General features: G+C 38.7%; 2 protein-coding genes across 7 annotated transcripts; both read left to right on the plus strand.

The window, feature by feature from the left end:
• The first annotated feature begins 41 nt into the window (after positions 1 to 41).
• Positions 42 to 5,297, plus strand: psma2a (proteasome 20S subunit alpha 2a). Its single transcript, XM_053611385.1, has 8 exons — positions 42 to 132; positions 751 to 827; positions 2,301 to 2,433; positions 3,554 to 3,676; positions 4,232 to 4,313; positions 4,609 to 4,682; positions 4,786 to 4,843; positions 5,010 to 5,297. Exons 1-8 carry the CDS (start codon positions 92 to 94, stop codon positions 5,124 to 5,126), a joined length of 705 nt encoding a protein of 234 aa, XP_053467360.1. The 5' UTR covers positions 42 to 91; the 3' UTR covers positions 5,127 to 5,297.
• Positions 5,298 to 5,416: 119 nt separating this feature from the next.
• On the plus strand, positions 5,417 to 23,755 carry LOC128599607 (ATPase family AAA domain-containing protein 2-like). 6 transcript variants are annotated; one of them, XM_053611375.1, is made up of 29 exons: positions 5,417 to 6,141; positions 7,946 to 8,097; positions 8,195 to 8,244; positions 8,501 to 8,657; positions 9,662 to 9,743; positions 9,829 to 9,928; positions 10,072 to 10,242; positions 10,580 to 10,691; positions 10,920 to 10,943; positions 11,162 to 11,266; positions 11,987 to 12,095; positions 12,201 to 12,316; positions 14,434 to 14,608; positions 14,820 to 14,908; positions 15,068 to 15,227; positions 15,417 to 15,507; positions 16,098 to 16,412; positions 16,735 to 16,858; positions 17,002 to 17,188; positions 17,576 to 17,761; positions 17,959 to 18,094; positions 19,117 to 19,313; positions 19,446 to 19,605; positions 19,735 to 19,857; positions 20,750 to 20,893; positions 21,065 to 21,523; positions 22,304 to 22,437; positions 23,220 to 23,348; positions 23,599 to 23,755. In XM_053611375.1, exons 1-29 carry the CDS (start codon positions 5,974 to 5,976, stop codon positions 23,629 to 23,631), a joined length of 4,188 nt encoding a protein of 1,395 aa, XP_053467350.1. In that variant the 5' UTR covers positions 5,417 to 5,973; the 3' UTR covers positions 23,632 to 23,755. The 6 variants fall into 6 exon arrangements, with proteins under 6 accessions (XP_053467350.1, XP_053467351.1, XP_053467352.1 ...); XM_053611377.1 differs by lacking the exon at positions 5,417 to 6,141 and adding an exon at positions 7,742 to 7,853; XM_053611376.1 differs by lacking the exon at positions 10,920 to 10,943.
• The last annotated feature ends 216 nt before the right edge of the window (positions 23,756 to 23,971 follow it).

A 23,971-nucleotide genomic window follows, 5' to 3' on the forward strand; every position in this document is an offset into this window, starting at 1 on the left:
TGACTACATTACCCATAACGCTCTCTATCACATAGCAGTCCAACCATTTCTATCAAACATATGGCGTCACTTCCTGCACCGTGAAACAGCAATGGCAGAAAGGGGTTACAGTTTCTCTCTGACTACATTCAGGTAAATAAATTAACTTTGCCTTTTTGTGTTCTTGTGTTTATATGGGCCTTCAGCGTGTCTCAGATGACAATTTAAAGACGCATGATAGTTTGAATGTTGCGGAGTAAAAAACAAACAAACCCCAAAACAATAGTGAAATAGAAAGCGATGCGGAGTCACTGTTAATTAGCTGCGGTTGAATCCCGAACGCATTCGTCCTCTCTATAGAAGTGCACTACATAGAACATGAAATACACTGTGATGAGTGCACTCGGAGTTCAATAAGGATGCATTTGGGATACAGCCTTCTAGGTAGCTGTGTAGAGCAACGCTATTTAACTGGTTAAGAAGCTAGTTTGCTTGCTAACACAGAGCCTGGATGTAATCGAACTAGATAAATGTTTATAGCTTACTTGAGTAGTTTTAAGTTTAAAGCATAATGTTGTGAAATGAGAAAAGAAATAATAGATTAATTTCTGTTCTGTTCTTAAAGGCTTTTTGCTTTTTGCCGGTTAAACTGCTTTCGGTTTCGGTTTACCAAAACAGGTGTAGAAATTAAATTGATTACATTTGGCCTTAGATTATCTCTTTTAATATAAACTTTAATAGTGGCTAATAGCCTTGTTTTCTGTTTTGCAGCCCTTCGGGGAAGCTGGTTCAGATTGAATATGCACTGGCAGCTGTTGCGGCAGGAGCTCCATCAGTTGGAATTAAGGGTACTTTTATCTCCTTATTTACCTTAATATCCAAATATAGGGTAGATTGGGGTTTTGGCCAGTATTGCTACTACTGAGTGTAACTAGATATGCATTTCCTGGAGGAAATATTTGCAAGGAGCTGGGAGAACGAACAAAAGAAAGAACAAAGAAAAAATAGGATCAAGAAGGAAGAAAGAAAAAGAGATTGAAACAAACGTAAAAGTGAGAAGGAAGCTAGAGAAAGAGAGAGCAAATGAAATGGGTGGGAAAAAGAGAGGAGTAAAGAAATGATACTAAAAAAGAGAAAGTTGGGGGGGGACAAGAATTGAAAAAAACACTAAGAGAAAGGGAATAAAAAAGAAATGAGTGAGAAGGAAAGGTGAGGAGGGGAAAGCATAATGAAAATTTGTGGAGGGGGAAAAGCAGAAAGGAAGAAGAGACTAAAAGAAAAAAATGAAGGAAGACTGTGCAAAAAGAGCTAGATGGAAAGAAAGAACAAAGAAAAAATAGGATCAAGAAGGAAGAAAGAAAAAGAGATTGAAACAAACGTAAAAGTGAGAAGGAAGCTAGAGAAAGAGAGAGCAAATGAAATGGGTGGGAAAAAGAGAGGAGTAAAGAAATGATACTAAAAAAGAGAAAGTTGGGGGGGGACAAGAATTGAAAAAAACACTAAGAGAAAGGGAATAAAAAAGAAATGAGTGAGAAGGAAAGGTGAGGAGGGGAAAGCATAATGAAAATTTGTGGAGGGGGAAAAGCAGAAAGGAAGAAGAGACTAAAAGAAAAAAATGAAGGAAGACTGTGCAAAAAGAGCTAGATGGAAAGGAAGAAGAAAGAAACGGAACAAGGAGAGAAAGAGTGAGAAGGAAAGAGAAAAAGAAGGAAAAACAGAAGAAAAGACCAAGACAAAAATGAAGAAAGAAATAATTAAGGAATGAAGAAGAGACTGAAAGAAACTATGAACAAGGAAAAGCACGTCAAAAGAGAAGCAAATGTAAAAAAAAAAACATGAGAAGAAAGGATCAAATGAAAGAGAAGACGTGAGAAAAGCAGGAAGAAAGAATGAAATAAGAGAGTGCAAAAAAAGATAAAGGAAGGAATAAGCAAAAGGGGGAGAGGAAGTGTGAGAAAGAAGGAGAGATAGAAAGAAAAACAGCCGAAGAAAAGATAAAGAAGAAGGAAGACAGAAGAAATTAAGAAAAAAAACAAAAGAGTAAAGACTAAAGATGAGTGACGGATTGCTGGAAAAGGAGAGTGAAAGGGAAAAATAGGCTCTAAGAAACTGGAAAGAAGAAAAAGAAAGAGGGAAGATGTATGTGTGAGTGAGAGAGAGAGAGAGAGAGGGCATGTGAGGAAAATAATGTATATACAAAATGGGGAAAAACAAAAATCAAGAAACAGCGGTGCGAATAGAGAAAATATTTCCCAGATGTTTCTCAGATGTACGTAGAGATTTCTATTGAGGCACGTTTATTAATCCACCTTTATTCACAGCCGCAAACGGTGTGGTGTTGGCGACAGAAAAGAAGCAGAAGTCGATACTGTATGATGAACTGAGTGTGCACAAAGTAGAGCCCATAACCAAACACATTGGCATGGTGTACAGTGGGATGGGCCCAGACTACAGGTAAGAACTCGACATCACAGAATAACAGCCTGTTCTTACACAGTGACTTCTGCATCTATCGTTGTCTCTGTGTTATCACGGGCAAAATGCTAGACTTCATATAGTTTTATTTTCATTTTATTTCCATATACAGTATTTTGTATTGGTTTATACCACAGTGCTGCTGATAAGACCTGTAACGATAATTACTTTATCGACTTATCGTGTGATATATGGACATGACCTCGATCGTCTTCGATATCGCGCAGTGTGTTTACATCGGTGTTTGTTTACATAAAAATGAATGTCACCAAAATTTTAGCCGTCCGTGCTGCTTCGATCCTCTTGTCTGCTCTAGGGCTGTCAAATTAACATTCAAACTTTGAATACTTGTAAGATTAAAAAAAAAGACATTTTCTCATCAACTAAAATGGCATTGACTAATACAGCATTCAATGCCTTTTTGGTCAGAGTAAAATTTACTCAAATTAATAAATATGGCATGTGAAATATCGACTACATTTCAAGGATATTTTCATCAGAAGACAAACTATTTTTTAAAAAATATAATGGCCCTAAAAATGAACATTCCTCAATGTATTATATAAAATATCATCATATATATTATATAAAATATTGAAATTAGTTCCAATGTCTGAATATTCTTAAGAATTAAAAGTTCATTTGCTCTTTGAAAGGATGTACTTTGCATTATTATGCTATTATATTATCATTATATCGGTAGTGTAAAATGCTTTTAAAATGACAAAAATATTGTTTATTGCAATTATTTCTGGCCATACCTCTCATCCAGAGAGCACAGCTGGTTTTGCTCCTTTGACTCCTGGCTACGGATAGCTGTGGTATCATCTGGATTCGACCTCGCTGTCTCAAGACGATAGGGCCGAGACTTTCCTGTCTTGCCACTCGGGGGCCAATTACTAGATATTTTGCAGTAATGGGCTGTGTGTTCTTTTCTTAGTATAGGGAACAGAGTTGAGGGTGTTGTTCATTGCTTTCAGACATACTCTACAGATGCAGTAGATTAGCTCTAGAGATTAGCATTTATAGAGTATTCCTTTAAGCTTAAGTGTAAGTTTGTTTTTTATTATTATTATTTAAAATATATTTTACTGTGCAGAGTTTTGTTGAGGAGAGCCCGAAAGCTTGCTCAGCAGTACTTCCTGGTCTACCAAGAGCCGATTCCCACAGGCCAGCTTGTTCAGAGGGTTGCTTCGGTCATGCAGGAGTACACACAGTCAGGGTGGGTTTGATTCCTCTGTCTTAATATTGGGAACTGTTTTTGGAAGTGGAGTAGGTCATTGACATATATACGGTGTCTTCGAAAATGATTGGAGAGAATAAGATGAGTGCAGAAAGAATAAGACATGGAATGAATTAGGTATATCCAGAGACATTTTATGTAAACATGTTGTTTTGTTTTTTTAAATACAGAATTGGACGTAATTAAAATTCCTGGGAATAACAGTCTGTTTGCATTTAAAGAATTCCTTAATAATGTCATTTTAGTACATATATTTGAGAGAACGTACTATTATTTAAAAAGGGGGGGAAAAAGAATTAATGAGAGTGCTTTTTGTTAAAATAAAGAAATTATTTATCATATTGTTTGAGTGGGAAATTTCAATTAATGATAATTTTATATACTTTTTTATAAAGGGTGCAAATAATTCTGGAGGACACTGTAGAGATTAAATTAAAGATTAAACCTACAGTTTTCATTGGATTTTCAGGGTTTGTGTAAATATGTTTTGCTGAATTGTGTTAAAACAAATATTTTTACGTGTTTGGTACATAGTGGTGTTCGTCCATTTGGTGTATCTCTCCTAATTGCTGGCTGGGATGAAGATCGCCCGTACCTCTTCCAGTCTGATCCCTCGGTATGTAAGAATTTGAAGCATTTCTAGACAGCTGTACTGTGTGGCTCGTTGAAATACATATCACGTTGTGAACTGTGCACTTGACATGTACGTAGCCGTTTATGTGGAATTTTGCAAAAACATCGATGGGATCTTTTAGAGTTTTATATGCTGGCACTCCTGCAGTGTGTTTGTGAAATTTCTGGGTTCAAAGTAAAATCCATCCTTAAACACATTATAAATGTTTATTATATTGAAATATTTGTGATGTGCTTATTTTTTTTTTTTTAAATATTAATACGTTTATCGTTTAAAGGGTGCGTACTTTGCATGGAAAGCCACAGCAATGGGGAAGAACTATGTGAATGGAAAAACCTTCCTTGAAAAAAGGTATTGAGAACTTTCCAGCACTTCTGATTTTAAACCTTATGCAAAACGTAATTTTTTTTAAACAAACTAGCATTCACGCAAACTCCACGTTGTGTCATTTTAGGTACAATGAAGATCTGGAACTGGAAGATGCCATTCACACAGCTATTTTGACACTCAAGGTAAAGTTGCACTGCTTTTGATCCTCTTGCTGATTAGATGGCATCTGAACAAAAGATGGACATGGAAAAGCATCAACAGTTTTAGATATTTATGATTTGCATTTGCGTTAAAATGTAAAGCTGTAATGAGCGTTCACGTGGTCTGCAAAATGTAAATGTGTTACAGGAAAGCTTTGAAGGCCAGATGACTGAGGACAACATCGAGGTGGGAATCTGCAACGAGAGTGGCTTCAGGCGACTGACTCCTGCAGAAGTGAAAGACTACCTAGCTGCTATTGTGTAAATTCTCCCAGAAACGCTGATTTCATTTTGCGTTCATTTCTTCAGAAACGATTAAAATGTTTGAGAAATGCAGTGGAATGAAATGGTAGTTTTATTATTTAGTTGTTGTTGGTTTTTTTTTGTTCGTTTTTTACTTGATGGGAAAAAAATAAACTACCGATATACATTCAAACCTTTGCGTTGTCCATGATTTCTTTCAAAGAACTACAGAAAATCAATAAAACTTAAAAATTCTTTTAGAAAGAATTTATTGATCTTCAAGACATGAAGTGATTCTAATACAAAATATGAATTCTTTTAATTCTGTGAAATGGCCATGAACTGTTCAACCCCTTTTTTGGGTTTGGTTTGTAGTCAGTGTCTGTCAGTAGGCGTGGCTTGCATTAGCCAATCAGAAGACGGAGCACGGCTTAACTTGTGGCGCGCCAAAAACACAACCGGCACTACTTTTGAAGTAAGATCCCTACGCAAGCTTCCCAAAACTGTTTGGTCTGACATAACGCTTCAAAGCAGAGTAAACAAACCTTCACGTTTACTCTGTGCTAGTATTACGCGGGTTTTCCCATGATTTGACGTTTGGAATATATGATAAAGCGTATGAAGAGTTCCCGGTGGGTTGTTGATCGGATCTGGTTTTCGTCTCGAGAGAACATTCCGCGATCAAGTCGCTATCAGGCTCTCGTGACGTTTATGGCGCCAGAAATCAAGAGGAAAGCGGGTGTTATTTTATAGACGGATATTTTTTTCCGAATTGTCTCCGAATCGGTTGGGTTTTATTGATATGGTTCTAGCGATCGAATAAGGTCGGGTTATCTGTAAATGAGCTGGTTTCGACTGTAAAAGATAAGATGGTGATGCTACGCAGGAGTAGTTCGGTCACCGAGCCGCTGAAGGGGGATTTTGACATGGACACAAGCACCGAGTTTCTGTCGCTGCGGCGCGCGCAGAAAAAGTCCGCGCGCCTGCAGAAGGGCCTGAATGACAGTTACAGCAGCACCGAGAACAGCCCCACTAATGTGAGTTTCTAACTCAGACATGATCCTTGGTTTTTTTGTTGTTTTTTTTTTGGGGGGGGGGGGGGGGTGTTTTCTGAAACTTTACGCTTTTATTTTTCAACGTCCAGTCAAATTTAATCAGCAGTTAGCTAACTTAGCCGGCTAGTAAGGCGCTAGCGGCTAATGAATTAGCTAATGTGCAAACATGTATATTTGTCCAGTTCCCTTGCTAGCTGGCGTGGCAGTGCCTGTTTACGTGTTTACAGCAAATTTTTCGAGGTGTTTGTCAGTTTTTAGTGTTTTTGGCACAAAATCAGTTGATTTTTATCCTTCCAATCTGTCTGAATTGGCAGAAAAGAGCATGTTGGGGGAAGGTGTGTTCCTCAGTAACGGTGATGAGTGTTGGAAATGTAAACACGGCTGTGCATCAGTGTAGCGGTGCTGCTGTGCAGGGATGGCACGATACCAAACCGTCTGACATCGATACCAATACCAGCTGTCGCGGTTCTCGATACCAAAACAATACTTTTGTCTAAAATTAAACAGTAAAACCAAATCACTTAAAGGCTGAACTTCTTGAACACCTAAAATTCACATTAGCGTTAAACTACAATTATGAATTGCTACAGTTCGAAATGAGAATTTCTAATAAATGCAAAGCACTTCATATGTTAAATGAAGCACATTAGTAACTAAATAATTCAAATTGAATATAGCTTGAAGTCACATTGCATACCATGCTGCTGTCTGAATGTTAGACACAAATTAGACCACAAATGGCACCTTAGACACAAACAAACCACAAATGGCACCTTTTTATTAAGCTATAACTTTTTTTTTTTTACAACAGTTATGTGGTGAGTAGGGGTGCTACGGTTTGAAACATTTATTGTGAATTAATACAAGACTCTCTTTGCACATTCCTCTGTATGTGTGTGTGTCCCTCTGTATGTGTGTATATGTATATACACTACCATTCAAAAGTTTAGACACTCAGTTTTTTTTCTCTCCACATTTTAGAATAATAACTTCATCAAAACTCTGGAGTAACACAAATTGAACTATGGGAATTATGTTTTGATAAAAAAAAAATCCAAAATAAATCAAAATGTAGTATTTTAGCATCTTCAAAGTAGACACGCTTTTTGCCTAGAATTTCCAGAAATGTATTCTTGGCATTTTCTCGACCGATTTCTTGAGGAATCCTCCGGAGATGCTTTTTAAACAGTATTAAAGGAGTTCACACCAACGCTGGACTCTTATCGGCTGCTTTTCTGAACTTCTGTTTTAAAAAAAATTTTTGTAAATAAAATGTTCGTTTTCTAATGAAAGAAATGAATATGTCGGCACAATTATATTTTTGTCTACAACAATTTCAAACATTTAATCACACACCTTCAGATCAAAAGTTTTTTTTAAGATCACGAGAAACATTTCAGTCGAGTGTCTCCAAACTTTTGACCTGTAGTATGTGTCCGTGTGTGTGAGTAAACAAAGATTTTATATAAACGTAAAAAAAACCTCTCTCTTTAGCATGTCATTATAAGCGAAAGAGAACGGCTGAGAAGAAAAATGAGTAATTTTGCCTTTTCAGTAGCGAGACACTTGGACAGCAGTGGACTTCACGCTAATGATGCCTCTGTTAGCATGGCTAGTTGTTGCTATGGCGGAATTAAAGCGAGGAAACGTGAGGAGGAGCGTTTGTGTACATTCTGTCCACGTACAGCGATACAGTAATACAGATACTAGAGAAACTCTGAAATAGAAGAAGAACTCAAATGCACACTATGTTTGATATAATATGCTGATGAATGTTCATTTTTAGGGCTATTTGTCTGCTAAGGAAAAAGACAGCATGGAGAGAGGAGGCATGAAGACTAGAGCCAAAACAGACAAACATGCTGTTTCTTTTGCTGATGCGAGTAACAAACCAAGCAGCTCTCCTCCAAAGGATGAGAAAAGCATGAAGCGTTTAAGGTACTGTTTCTCTCTACATCTGAGTGTCATTTCTTATAAAAATATGTAGAGCATGTTATGGAAATAGTACATTTATACATTTATGTATTTCTAATAGGAAATCTCCAAGATTGCAAAAAGACGAGAAGTCCGGTGACGAGATTAACGGTGGGCGTCTGGCTCGAGTTCTTCCAATTTCATACATATTCAAGATAATAGATTATTTCTTAACATAAACACTAGGTGCTTTGCAATGTTTTGTACTAATTAATAAGTAATTAAGGTAGGGCTCAGTTCTAATGCTTGCTTGAGACATTTCTTACTTTGAGATAACGGTTGTTTTAAACAATATACGAGTCCGGTGTCTGAAAATAACATGCTTATGATTTCTCAAAAGTGTGCTTTTTTTTCTCCCCCCTCACAGTCGAAGATGAGATTGACGGGGCAGCAGCCTCAAAAAATCTTCGTGCGCGATTACGAGAGAGAAAAGTGGACTGCACCGTGAGACGCAGCTCCAGAATCACAAGATACAAGTTTAACGCCAGGGATCAATCTGTCCTCTATGACCGGCTCATTACAAAGTATGCCGTTATTTACAAATAAACAAAGAAATATTGTAAAGTTTTCTAAGACACAGCTCATATTAAAACATTTATACCACAGCGCTGTTGAATTCTCTGATCTGATTGGTCAGATGGTGTTTGATTTAATTGACTGTAGTGCAGACTGCAAGGCAAATCACAGGTTTATATTCATGAGCTCGCTCTGAAACGGTTTCACAAACCGTCCCCCCCCCCAGAGAGAGAGAGAGAGAGAGAGGGAGAATAAGAAAAAGACTAGTAAGGAAACGACTGTTTATAGCGCTTATATGAAGTGATAACAGGAAGTAACTTGTTTCATGGACATTCCACAATAAGTAAGTAAGTAAATTTTATTTATATAGCACATTTAAACACAGCAAAGCGAACCAAAGTGCTGAACAGAGTAAGAAAAATTGAAATAGAAAAACAGAATAAAATCAAATAGAAAACAGACAATAAAACAATGCTAAAATTAGATTAAAACACCTGGGAGAAAAAATACATGTTCAGCCTCTTTTTAAAAATGATAATAGAAGGTGCAAGGTGGATGTCCAGTGGCAATTACTTCCATAAAGAGGGGCAGTGACGGAATATGGAATATAGAATAAGAAAATCTTTGAGATAGGAAGCAGCTTGATCATTAAGAACTTTAAAAACAAGCAAACAGACGCTTCAAGTGGATCCTGAAACTGGAGCGATGCTAAAATTGGGGTGACATGATCATATTTTCCCAGCGTTAAATGTACCTAAAAATGGATAAAAAGTGTGACGTGACATTCTTTAATACATAAAACTTGTTTTGGTGTGAGAGGAGTAAAACTGTCATGCTGTTAAGAAAGGAATCAACTTAAGGTGGTAAGAGTAACTCCAATAACAGCATGTTGCCAAGTGTTTCGTTCTTTACATAGTGCACTGACTTGATCTTAAGAGAAAAAAACATTTTGGATTGCAGATGCATTATGGCTATTTGAGCGTTTTGTTCTTAAAGATGTCTTTCCCTCCAGCACTGCAGAAGCTGTTCTCCAGAAAATGGATGACATGCAGAAAATGCGCAGAAGGCTGGGTAGCAGAGACTCTAAAAAGGAGGTGAGTGCCGTCCGTTACTTACTGTGTTAAGTACAGTATACATACACACACGGCTCTCGACTACGTTTTTTTTCCCCCTGTGTAGGATCTTAGAATGTACTCCGGATCCAAGAGGAAGAGAACCACAAAGTCCTCTGAGAGAACAGACGAGGAGAGTGCCGACGAGCAAGAGAACGGCCACGATGGTAATAACAAAGATGAAGACGTTGGTGATCGATAGAAACGCATTTTTCGTATAGCTTTTAAACGCAACCCATACTGAGAACCTTCTTGTAGTAATGTTTTCCAAAAGTTCCACAACATAACCGTAAATTACGAACGTTTCTAGAATACACCGACCAAGAGGATGGAAATGAAGATGGAGAAGGCACTGCAGAAGAAGAGGAGGAGGACAACGATGAAGGTGACGATGACGACGATGAAGAGGAAGAAGATAATCAGAAACGCTACGAATTCAGACAGAGGAAAGCTGTTGTACGCTACCAAGCTCCTCTCGAGGGTCAGTGTTATGAGTCACCACACTCTATAAAACATACACTCTCAGAACAGCCTCAGGTCTTCATGGCATGGATTCTACAAGGTGTTTTAAACAGTCCTTTGAGATTCTGGTCCATGTTGACATGATGATCGTATCACGTCATTCCCCACACCATTATACCACCAGCAGCAGCCTGAACTGTTGACATAAGGCAGGTTGCTCTTTTAAGAAAAGTTTGAAAGCTAATTGAGATGTTCTCCTCTCAAAGTTTTTCATTCCACTGCTTGAATGATTTGGAAGCCATTTGGACTTACCGATTTATACTGTCTTGTTGATCTTTTTCTTTTTTCATATATAGAGCCGAGGAAGCAGAGTATATTTTTTCGCCGGCACTCAACCCCGACCAGACGGAGGTATTCGTTCAGCGCCACGGGGCCATGCAGTCCATACAACAGACGCAGAAGTAGCAGGTCACCATTGCTCTAAATTTTCTTTCTTTCTACATTCATGTTTTCTAGGTTAGGGATGATGTAACGATTGTATGATTTGGTGAAAAATTCTAATTGTAAATTGGCACCTTAATCCTCTGGGCTACAGGTCAGGAGTGGCCACCCTGATCATGAACTTTAGTTTAATATTTAGTTCCACTTTTTACCCCCCTAAGCCTGTTGTGTTTTCTTCTGTTCCTTTGACTACAGTTTAGGGAGAATTGAACCTGATGGGTAAGATAAAGCTTTATAAGGCACAAAGTCACTGAGAAGCCCAAAAATGCAGCCAGTTCTGTGCAAGCACTTTGGTTTAAGAGGTGGAGTAAGCAGATTTGGGTGTGTTTATTCACGTTTGGGGTCATATTTGGTTGTGGAAATTCACTCGTCACTGTTATTCAGTATCTGTTTTGTCACTGAACCTCGAATGTTTTTGAACGTTCTTCCTCCTTCAGACGGAGACATGCCATCCACAGTAGCGACTCGACCTCCTCGTCTTCATCGGACGATGAGAAATTTGAGAGGCGGAGGAATAAGAGTCGGAACAGGTCAACAAACAGGTAAAAGTCTCGCGCTAATGAAATCCCTATGTAGGCTGTTGTTTAGTGAAAGCCAGTCTAGACTGGTTTTCTGAGAACGTAACAAATCAGTGACCGAAACAGATGTTTATGTGAATGTTTATCGTGAAGATCTTTTTTTCTCATCAAGTTAATGAATGTGATCATACACGGCTGTAGATGTGAGTGTGACCTTAATGATAGAATTAGCACATTAATATAACCCTAATACGTTATCCTATGAATAGTAACAGCTCAAATACGGGGATATTTATGGTGGACACTTCACATTAGTCGAAAGCTAATTATAAATGGATATTGTTTCAGATAATTTTTTTTGTAATGTGATGCTTTGTGTGTTATTCCTTACATAAAAGTCTGTACTAGGGAGGTCACAATACCAGAATTTCGTCTCTGATACTAGTACCATAACTAAAACGTTATTTTGGCCACAAAAAACAAATGCCCACAAACACTCACTTATCATTAGTTACATTTTCCTCAAATTTAATAATCGACACATTGATGAAAATCCTCGATATTCATTTAGACTCTCAGAACTTTAAAACTCAGTAGAATAAAGCTTCAACTTTGTTTGCCCAACTTATGAAGAACAAAATCTTTTGGTTCTTTAGAAACGTTTGTGCTGTGCTGGATTGTTTACTACGTCTATATGTTTACAGCTTTAGGTAAAGTGTTTAAAAGTTTTGATTTGTCCTGTAGATGTCTTCCAATGAACTTCCGGAAAGAGGATCTGTTGGGACTCCACAAGGACCGAATTAAGATTGGAGCAAGTCTTGCAGATGTTGATCCGATGCAGATTGACCAGACGGTTTGTGTATTTTTGTCTTTTCGCATATTGTTTGTAATGTATATTCAATCATTTAACAAGGCACCAGATCTCTTTTCGCTAACTGTTGATTTTACCTGGTTCTAGGTGCGCTTTGACAGTATCGGTGGCTTAAATAGACATATCTCTGCTTTAAAGGAGATGGTGGTCTTTCCTTTGCTCTACCCTGAGGTCTTTGAGCGCTTTAAGATTCAGCCTCCAAGGTAATGCATTACAGAAATAAGCATACTGTATGTTGATCTATTATGGCAAGATGGATCCCCAGACACTCTCCCAGGGGCTTTGAGTTTATTGAATTTAGATATTGATAATCAGGGATATAAGGGTCATTAATCTGAATATTAAAGCAAACAGAGCTTGTGTATATGTGTAGGTGGAATTAAAGTCTGTGGGATGGTACCTTTTGCTGGAGAAATTAAATTGGGGGAAAAAAAGAATAGCTATATTCTAAAACCTGCATAAATTTTAAGCAGTTTACTCTTTAACTAGTAAACATTGCGTGAACTGGAAAATTGCGCACCTCACGATAAAGCAACAAAAACTACCTCTAGGTTGTGTTTTGTTTGCATGAAAGTTAACAATACATTACCACAATCCTGCAAAAGATGTTCTCTGAATGGACTGCAGCCAATAAATAAAACCAGTACAATATAAACTGCTTCAGAAGTCACAGACTTGAAGAATAAAGGACATTATTAGGAAAATGGTAAGTTTTAGAGATTTATTTTGCCATTTATGAAGTACTTAAGTGATATTTGTATAGTTGTTAGGTTGAGTCCAATGGGTTATATCATTTCCTGAATGGATGATCTCTGGATAGTGTCGTGGGTTTACGGGGGGGGGTTTGGCGGAGGGTGTCTCTTGACAGTTTGCATGACAAACACAAATGGCTTCAAACATTTCGTTACTCGCCCACGTTATCTTTATTTGTATGCCAGCTTCTCTACCTCAGCTTTCTAGTATGCAAATTGAATATTTGCCTAAAACAGTGGAAGGATAAACCATCTGTCTTTTTAACAAAATGTTTAGCTCAGTAGGTGTTATTTATTGGCATTCTTTTTTTCACAAGATATTGTATCTGTTAGTCTTCTTTTTCATTCTCCCCCAAAAACTGGGAGTAAATGTCAGCCCTATGAACCATGAGTAGGAAAATGATGACATTTGGTACACTCATAGATATGACCATGAATAGTATCTGGACCAATTATGAGCTCTCTAGGACCAACTCTATAGCACCACCTCTAGTTCAAAAATTCACTTTTCAAATGGTTATAATTGTTGAACTTTGAAGAAATTTGGTTCATCAGTTTAATCTCCTCATCGTGATCACAATACATATCTTACATTAAGACTCCACCCAATTACAGTAGTCACTATTTTGAAATATGCAGTATTCAGATTTTTCGCTGCACCTCATTCAAATTTTGTCCAATTCTTACCAAAATCGGCTTGGTGGACAAGAATGACCACAAATAGTGAAACAGAATTTTGATGTTCATATTTGTTCAAGTTATGATGTCGCAAATTTAACGATGTTGACCTAAAATTGGATCTGAGGTAGTATCTCAGCCATACTTTGATAGATTGTAAAGAAATTTTGTAAGCTTCATCACCAGTATGATCTGAGGCCATGCCAAATTTGGGAACAGCGCCACCTACAGGTCATGAGATCTTTTAGTTTGTTAATAGTTAGTTTGAAAATTATTATCTTGGTGTCTACAGATTCATTGGGTCATGGCGAATCTGTGGATACCAGTTTTGGCAGGATCGGACGAACCGCCTGTCATATATTGTAATATCGTTTTTAAATATTTGACATCCGAACAAATTTGGTAGGGATCATTCATAGCATGTCCCCTAGTTACCTGAGAAATTTGAACACAGCGCCAGTTCTAGAGATATTCTAGCTAATGCTTTTGTGTGCTCATTCTCACCTTGGAAGCTCTCCTCGGCATCAAAACAAACGTGCGTTCTCTGTGTGGTGCGCTGTGATAAGCAAAAAGGACCAATTGTAAAGGTCCTCGGTTTGATTCCTGTGAGGTGCAACTTCTTAAAAGTGTGTTTAATGTTGTCATTCGGTTCCTTTCTGTTGTGGCTCATTTCAACCTCTTGGCATGCAAATAAATGCCTCTGTTCTGTTAATTTCCTCTTCCATCTGATTCTCAGCTGTGCTTCTGAACCCATCTTTTATTCATTCATTCATGTTCATTCTATTTCTCCTCTTCGGGCTCCGTGTCGCAGTTGCTGCGTCTTTGGTGCTTGGCCCGTTAATTGCTGCTTGCAGCTTTAATTTACATTATTTTCTGAAATACGCTTGCAGAGGCTGTCTGTTTTATGGTCCTCCGGGCACCGGGAAGACCCTGGTGGCACGAGCGCTGGCCAACGAGTGCAGTCAGGGGGAGAAGAAAGTGGCCTTCTTTATGAGGAAAGGAGCCGACTGCCTCAGCAAATGGGTGGGCGAATCGGAAAGACAGCTCCGACTCCTCTTCGACCAGGTACATACTTTTTCATTTGTCTGCAAGATGCATAATTAGTTAATTGTCATCACTGTATTGACAATGTTGGCTTTGATTGTGGTGTTGATCAGTTGTGGCAATATTCTTTTTTTTTTTCTTTTCTTTTTTTTTTTTTTTTTTTTTTAAGTGTAAAGGTAGCTATCAGGTTTATTTATTATAACACCAGTTTTTTTCCATTTTGGATTTGAAGGCATATCAGATGCGTCCATCTATTATATTCTTTGATGAAATTGATGGGATTGCACCTGTTCGTTCTAGTAGGCAGGACCAGATCCACAGGTATGTTCAGCATTTCAAATGATTTGTTTATTGATGATTACACTGACGTACACAAAGTGAATGGCTCACTATCTATCATCAGTTCATTCACAATCATTTAATTTTAAAGCACTCCAGGGTTTGTATACGTTTTAATTAGTGTGACGCTTTTGGCAACAGCTCCATTGTGTCCACGCTGCTGGCTTTAATGGACGGACTGGACAGTCGTGGTGAGGTGGTCGTCATTGGAGCCACTAACCGACTAGACTCCATAGATCCTGCGCTCAGACGGCCCGGGCGCTTCGACAGGGAGTTTCTGTTCTGTCTTCCTGACCGAGAGGTGTGTCTAAAAAGCAGAAACATTGTAATGACATTTAACACGTTTTATGATTTTACACTGAAATTTAATTGTTAAAAATGTACTTTGATACAGAGGTGATAATATTACACACGGGGGGAAAAAAGCCACATGAAATTCCCATGACTCCCACGTTCAGCTGGCGTTCTGGTGTCATTTGCCTGTTTTTAGGCTCGTAAAGACATTTTAAAGATCCACACACGACAGTGGGATCCGCAGCCATCAGACGCGTTCCTCGAGGAACTAGCTGACAAGTGTGTCGGTAAGTCTTCTACGGCCTCTCCTTATATTTACAAGGTGTCTGTTCAACAATCTGTCTCAAATGCCAAATGTTACGTGTGCTGTTTTCCAAAACAAACCAGTGGGTCTTTGAAAATCCTGATCTTGGGTCTGTTTTTCATTGTGTGTTACATATTGCTTATTAGTGTAAAACACTAAAATTATTTTGATGTAATTGCCAGTCGTTTTCTTTCAGGTTTCACGAGCAATCAAATGGAAATTACATACGCAATAAAACACTTGTGTGCTGATCTAGGAAAATAATCTACAATGCCATGTGTTGCGGCTTGACATGAAGCTTGACTGTTACCACCCCAAAGCTGATTATTTTCTGATTATTATTATTACTGATTATTTAACTGCACTTTATCTAACTGATTTTCATTTTTCTTTCTGAGCCCATTTAAAAAAAAAAAAAAAAAAATTTTAGTCCTGTTTAGTAAACATTGTCAGAGTTGCTGCTTTATAGAAAAATAATCAACACCTTCTGACCAATCAGAATCGAGAATTCAACAGAACTGCGACCATGTTCAAATTCTTAGTAGATGATTTGATAAATTCCGTCTCTCTCAGGTTACTGCGGTGCAGACATCAAAGCAGTTTGTGCAGAAGCAGCCCTCTGTGCCCTGCGCCGCCGATACCCCCAGATCTACACCACCTCGCAGAAACTCCTTTTGGATGTCGCATCCATCAGCGTGGAAGGCCGTGATTTCCTGTCCGCCACGAGGAAGATTGTTCCTGCGTCCCAGAGGGCCGTGGCTTCCCCGGCCAAAGCCCTGACATCTATTGTTCAGCCCCTGCTGGCTAACACACTCAGTGATGCCATGAAGGCCCTGCAGAAGGTTTTCCCTCACGTGGAGCAGGGCATCAAGAAGAAGAAGGACAGCGGTATGTTACTGTATCACTGGTGACTGCGTGCCCCTGAATGGACTTTAGGTTTATTTTACCAGGCCTTTCGTTAATATGTACTCTACATAAATCGTAAATTAATGATTTAGTCTGTAGTCGTATATAGTCCTGTAACGGCACATCCCCAAGTGGTGTTTTATTTCTTACTTATTGGGCACTTTAAAAAAACATGATACCACACTGTCTGCTTATCAGTACTTATTCGTAATTATCCACATTTTGGTTTGAATTTGCGGGTACAATGCCAAGGACACACACACACAAAGATTGTCAGTAATCCCTCGTCTATTTTCTGCTGTAGGTTTTGCAGCTGGTGTTTTAGGTGACTTGCTGCACAGCGATGACGACGAGGCCACCTCTATGTGCACTAGTAATTCTGCCCAGACTAATACAGGCCCAACTGGCTCCTTTCTCCATTTAACCAAGTCAGTGTTCAATAAATGGCGTAATATAACTTAACATTTCTGTTCATTAGAAAGTTTGTCATATATGTATGTATGTATGTATGTATGTGTGTGTGTGTGTGTGTGTGTGTGTGTAATATCTTTGATTTGTGTTTGTGATGCAGGAGTGTTATCCAGGAGCCGACCACGTTTAGGCCCCGGCTGCTGCTCTGTGGGAATCCGGGTTCGGGGCAGAGCACACACCTGGCCCCTGCGATGCTGCATACCCTGGAGAGGTTTACCGTCTACACACTGGACATGGCGGTGCTTTTCGGGGTCAGCACTACCAGCCCGGAGGAGGCGTGTGCACTGGTACGCTATATACACACTCCACTGTCCATGCTATCCTTCTGACCAATCAAACTGTGCCAATAATTTTAAAAAATATTAAATTGGAACAAATTTTGTTAAATTTGTGGCATTTGTGATGTCATGTTATGTATGAAATATTGTGACACTATTTTTGCCACATGATCAAGTGTAGGACGCTGTGATTAATTAGCGTCTGCTCTTGTTTAAGTTTCACCAAAAGCACCACAGGGTTATACACATGTTGCTATCAGTAAACGTGCCAATCCAGAATGACTCCATATACCATGCTGATTATTTATGATTATTATGATTAAATGTAACTCCTCGGTTTCTGATTGTTACAGTTATGTGTTTAAAAAATAATAATAATAATTTGTCCTCATCCAGCTGTTCTGCGAGGCTAAGAGAACGGCTCCGAGCATCCTGTACATCCCACACATGCAGCGCTGGTGGGACACAGTGAGCTCTGCACTCAAGGCCACATTCCTCAGCCTCCTGCAGGACATCCCCTCCTTCTCGCCCATCCTCCTCCTCGCCACCTGCAGTCTGCCGTATCACAGCCTCTACACAGAGGTACGTATGACCTTCACTGCCAGAGCTCACACCCCTGCAGCTGCCTCGCCCACTGACGAGCACTAGAGTTTTTTTGGATTGGCATGTAATCGTAGATAATCTGTTTCTGAAGAAGAGTATTATTATGGGCTGCTGGACCTGGCCCTTCCTTACCCCACTGTATTTGCTTTTTTTGTGTGTTTGTTGCATTACTGTAGGTGCAAGATCTGTTTCGCATGGAGTACGGGGAAGTGTTCAGCGTACCGCTTCCCTCCAAAGACGAGAGGCGCAAATTCTTTGAGGATCTCATTCTGAACCAAGCTGCCAAAGCTCCTCCATCTAAAAGAGAAGCAGGTACGTGCTGTCAAGTTAGTCGATCAAAACGATGTTTATACAGTTAAAAGGTTCGTTAAATAAACTAAATACCCTTTTCTCACTGACTAATGGTTCATGCTTAATCTGGAACTGTTCCATGCTTTGCTATGGAAAAAAGCGAAAAAGAGCTGTCTATGACTAGATCTTTATGTATAACTACATACACTACCAGTCAAAAGTTTGGAGACTCAACTGAAATGTTTCTCATGATCGTAAAAACCTTTTGATCTGAAGGTGTATAATTAAATGTTTGAAATCGGTGTTGTAGATAAAAATATAATCGTGCCAACATAGTTTTCTAACAAAAGAAATTAACATTAACATTTTATTTACAAAAAATATTTATTTAAACAGATGACTTGAAGCGAAATATTCCGAAAAGCAGTCGATAAGAGTCCAGCTTAGGTGGGAACTCCTTTAATACTGTTTAAAAAGCAACTCCGGAGGATTCCTCAAGAAATCAGTTGAGAAAATGACAAGAATGCATTTCTGGAAATTCTAGGCAAAAAGGGTGTCTACTTTGAAGATGCTAAAATATTAAATTATTTTGATTTATTTTGGATTTTTTTATCACAACATAATTCCCATAGTTCCCTTTGTGTTTGGCCAGAGTTTTTATTCTAAAATGTGGGGGGGTTTAAATAAAGAATGAGGGTGTCTAAACTTTTGATTGGTAGTGTATGCAAACCCAAACTATGCCACAAAATGCTTATGACAGTATAACAGACCTGGGTTTTTTTGTTTTTTTTTTTTGTTTTTTTTTTGTTTTTTCTTTCTTTACTCGTTTAATTTTTCACCTGAATTTGGAATTTATATAGTAAATGATCTCCATGAGGAATAAATCTTTCTCAAACACACGTTGGTATTGATTACTTACCTACTCTGTGTATTAGGAAATTTCAGCATCAGATTTACATAATGCAGGACCTTGTCAGAGGAAAGGAGTAATAGAGAATTTAAAATGAGTTCAAAAATGACTTGCGAACGCATGTTCTCCTCAGTTCTCCGGACTCTGGAAGTTCTCCCATTGGCCCCTCCACCTGCCCCTCGCCAGCTGTCCGAGCAAGAGCAGCAGAAATTAGAGGAACAGGAAGAGGACACACTCAGGGAACTCCGCCTCTTCCTGCGTGATGTCACCAACAGACTCGCTCAGGACAAGCGCTTTAAGGCCTTCACAAAGCCAGTGGACACCGAGGAGGTCCGAGTCTTCACATTTAATGAATCGAATCACTAAGTATTTTAGCTAGATGATGATGATGATGATGATGATGATATTTTTATTCAAAACCCCAAATCTTCTCCTTTTTGCTCCTCCTTTTGGAATCTCCAGGTTCCTGATTACACTACAGTCATTAAGCAGCCCATGGACCTGTCCACAGTCCTCACCAAAATCGACCTGCACCAATACGTCACTGTGAAAGACTACCTTTACGACGTGGACCTGATCTGGAAGAACGCTTTGGAGTACAATCCGGACACCGATCCCTCAGGTGAAGTAGAAACAAAACAAAAGCAAATGGCGGTAAATAAAGCTTAGTTGCGAAGACCTACAGTTTCACAGGAAATATATATTGTTCGGTGTTACTAAAGTATGTTTTTGTTTGGTTTTTCCGTTTCAGATCGCCTGATCCGTCATCGTGCCTGCGCACTCAAGGACACCGTTCACGCCATCATCAAAGATGAACTGGATGAAAACTTTGAAAAGATCTGCGTTGAGATCAAGGAGTCCCACCTGACACGAGGTTCTCTTATTTATTACAGTCCTGGATAATTTTTTTTTTTTTTTTTTTTGTCTTTGTTGTGTTGAATTAAATAGAATTCCTAAATAGTAAAGACACTATAGGTGTACTACATTATAGCAGTCCGTGGTTTGGGATGCACCCCAACCGTAATATATCGTTCTATCTGCCGCTGTTATCGAGGTTTCCTAAGTATTACAGAAGTGTCATTAAAAACTTGTGCACATCAATGTGACTGACATAAAGTGAAAAAGAACTTGAACTCTCCTATTATCATGTGCCCTAAGGTTAGCATGTCACTAACATCGGCTGTTTCATGCTTTATTTTCATCCCGCGGTGCTGTTTTGTGATTCGCACTCCAGTCGTCCAGTTTCAGAGTCTAAGCCCCATTTCACACTGGACGCATAAGCCGAGCGAAAGCAGCATGCACCCGTTATGCTTTCATACACACTGGCAGCGATTGTGTCACGCAGCTGAACCATGTCTCGTGTTGCCCCGCCCACACGTACCATATAAGCATATAACATGCTGTGTATATGTAGCTTATATGATCAAATAAATCTTCAACTTAAGCTAGACTTGTAGTTTAAATCATTTAAACATGTTTTTTGTGGTTTGGGCAAAAAAAAAAACAAACCCCTGGAGCTAGTGTGTTTTCAGGGTTTTTAAAAAAAATAAAATAATAATAATTTCATAGTGCTGAAAGTGATATGGTGTTTGTGTGAAACACAGTAGACATCACTTTTATGGTGAAATTGTTCATTTTTCATATATTCAATCCATGATTATTTAGACCAGGAACAATGCATTCAGTCACTTTAATTCACCGTTTTTTGTTGGGGTTTTTTTAAACCCAATTTTACATGTAGCTTTAATTAACCCGTTTATTTTCAGGTTGTACATCATCCAGGTTTACGCCTTCATATTACCATGTTCTGCCAAAAGTCTCGGCATCATCAGAGCCAAAGACTAACGAGTGTGGCCCTTCCAAAGATGTGGCCCCTGTTACTACAACAGCAACTACACCAAAACAACCAGGTAATGGGCTCTTGGCACATTTATATCAGTGTGCCACGTTTTATCACTTCCTGAAAGTGTTGAATCTCATGTTCACTATTAATCCATTCATCATTTCTGTAATAGTAGTATATAAGAATTTTGTAACTAATGCTGACAAATGCTGAAGAACATTTTTTGGCTTCTTTATAGTTGTACAGAAGAAAAGGAGGCGCAGGAGGCTTTGGAGCAACGGGCTTGTGCGCCATAAGAAATACACGCAGTCCCACACGAAAGACTCGAACAGAGTCGAGTCGGATGAAGAAGATGATGACGACGAGGAGGATGAAGAAGAGGGAAAAGTAGCTGAGAGGATGGAAGCAGAGCAGGATGAAAACGAGTCTGAACAGATGGACGTGGAGAATAAGGAGAAGGGTCCTACCTCAACAGAGGACAGGAGCGAAATCCCGGAAGCCACGCACAGCCGCAACGGACACGTCAGCAGCGCGGAAGGAGATCGCACCGATTCCTCTGTGGATGGGATGCAGAACGGAAAATCTTCTTCTCCTGGAGTTCTGGATTTAGAGAGTGGAAACAGCAGTGAGGTCCAACCAGTGGAACACACGAGCGATAAGAGGGTGGAGCCTAGTGCAGAGGAAGACGCAGGTACAGGTGAGTCATATTATGTCTTAGAGATGTGCTGTTCGAGGAAAATAATCAACGTCAGAGCTGTGTGATGAAGTGAAGTTACTGTTACAACCTTGAAATTTATTTTCCAATAACACAAGGTCCCGAAGTGTTTTATTCCTCTCGTACCACAGCCATTTTTATCGGTTTATTTAATGTTGTAGAACAGCCTCAAGACAAGTTAGTTCCTGTTGTTATCACTTGTGTTGCTTTCTTTTTTTTATAGCGGCTATAAACAGTTCTATCATTAACTGCTCTCTTGATGTTAATAAAACAAAAACACAGCTCATCACGTTACTGAGAAACCAGAAATGCAAATTGCTCCGTCCTGAAGCTGTCTACAGCTTTCTCTGACTCTTACAAAGCGCTGGCACTGGAGACTCCTTCACAAAAGGCTAAATAAACATCTCATGCAAAACTTATTAATAATTACACACTTTGTTTTATACCATTCCTCTTTGTTAGTTACTATAGAAATGATCACATATTAGAACAAGTACAATAATTATAAACGTGTGATTTATGTGGCCTTGCCGTCGGAGCTGCTGTTATAGAAAATTAATATCTTCAGACCAATCAGAGCCAACAGTTTGACAGTGCTGTGACATAATTAATATTAATTCACATAAAGGAGGAGAATGTATGATTTTAGCAAGGCATGTTATTTTGTACTATTTACTAAACAAGTACAGTCACGTGAATGACTATGTTGATGCTGAGATTTATGTATATATGTATTTATTTATTTATTTATTTATTTATTAGAGAAAGGGATGAGGCGTATGACCAGAGGTTTAAAGTTGCAGGCTCAGCAACAGAAGCTGCTCGACATGAACACTGCCATGAAGATCCTGGAGCAGAGGAGCCAGCCACTCATTGTGGATCACAACAAGCTAAAGGTGAACCCTTTTTAGAGGGCCAGATATAAGTGCTGCAGGGCTTGGTTTCCAACAATTTCCTCCATTAATAAGGGTGAGGTATTTGTATGAACAATAGACTTAAGAATGCTGTCTTCAGGCCATTCCACACTGGCTGCATAATCAACAATTTGTACAAACATTCAAAACAAAATACTTGTTTGTTTAGAGTCTGAAAAAGATGTTCTGTTTAGAGCTGCAACAACTAGTCGATAATATTTGATTATGAAAATCGTTGTCAATGAATCTCATTATATATTCGTTCTGTGTGCGGCACGGGGTACGTTTATTCATTAACGATAATTCTGTTCCGAAAACATGCATCTGAGAATACAGACCAAATGATGTGTCCCAAATGACATACTATACACTTGTACTATGCGTTATGTACTCTCATGTACCATCTAGTGCATGAATTTTAGAAGGGTAATATCGGCTCCAATGGAACACGAGAGTTTTTCATACTAGTTGCGTTAATGTAAAGTTTTAGTCTCAAGTTATATTTGTAACACTCAGTTTGTAGATTTTTATTTTAAATAAGCGAAAAAATGGTATTGAAAGATTTTTTAAAAATCTGATTAATCGAAAAATTAATTGTCCAATTAATCGATTATGAAAATAATCGTTAGTTGCAGCCCTAGTTCTGTTACAATGTTTGTGCGTTTGTCCGATAAAACTGAAGGTTAAAAAATCCGGACGGGATCACATGCGTACCCAAGTTGGTCCAGTAACAGCATTTTATGGTCCTCATCCACTTTTTTCAGGATCTTCTGCAGAAGGTGATAGTCAAGACTGAGGGTTACGAGGTCGACCGTCTAGAGAAGCTTTATGCTCGTTTGTGCCAGAGCATCTACAGACACAGGAAACATCACGACAAGACCGCACTTGTACAGGTATGGCATCTGTGTCTGAAATGTCGTCAGTTACTGAATATTAATTCCTTGAACTGTTGCATGAAAGCTACAGCATATCGCACTTGTGCGGCTGTTCCGAAAATCGGCTCGGGTGTGATTTGGCCGTCTGGCCTCGTACTGTACCGTCACAGGCATACTGATACTCGGTATAACAAACAGCACTCATGCTCATGTGATTTTACTTCATTGTAAAACTGAACTAATGATCATCCTTTTTATTTCTTTACAGGAGATGGCGAAGGAAGTGGAGGAGTTTTCATAGTCAACCTAAACAGTACAACTAATATTCATGCATAGAACTAAATTATATTTTACTACAGTTATTAAAAACCACACTGATGTATATTTCTTATATATTCTTGATATATTAAAAAAATTTCAGCATTTTTACTGTCTTGTGCTTTTCTTCAACATATCCCTTTTTCAGTTAGTGCTGTTATTGTACCCTTTCACACAGTGAGAGTGTGTGTGGGTGTGTGTGTGCTTTCTGCTGTCTGGTTTGCACTTGGTAATAATCGAGTCGTTTTATCAATGCGCTTTGAAAAACTTTCCCTGTGGGTGATCTTATTTCTGAGCTTATGAAGAATATAATGTAAATCTGA

The sequence above is a fragment of the Ictalurus furcatus genome, chromosome 23 (assembly GCF_023375685.1).
Source record: "Ictalurus furcatus strain D&B chromosome 23, Billie_1.0, whole genome shotgun sequence".
NCBI lineage: Eukaryota > Metazoa > Chordata > Actinopteri > Siluriformes > Ictaluridae > Ictalurus > Ictalurus furcatus.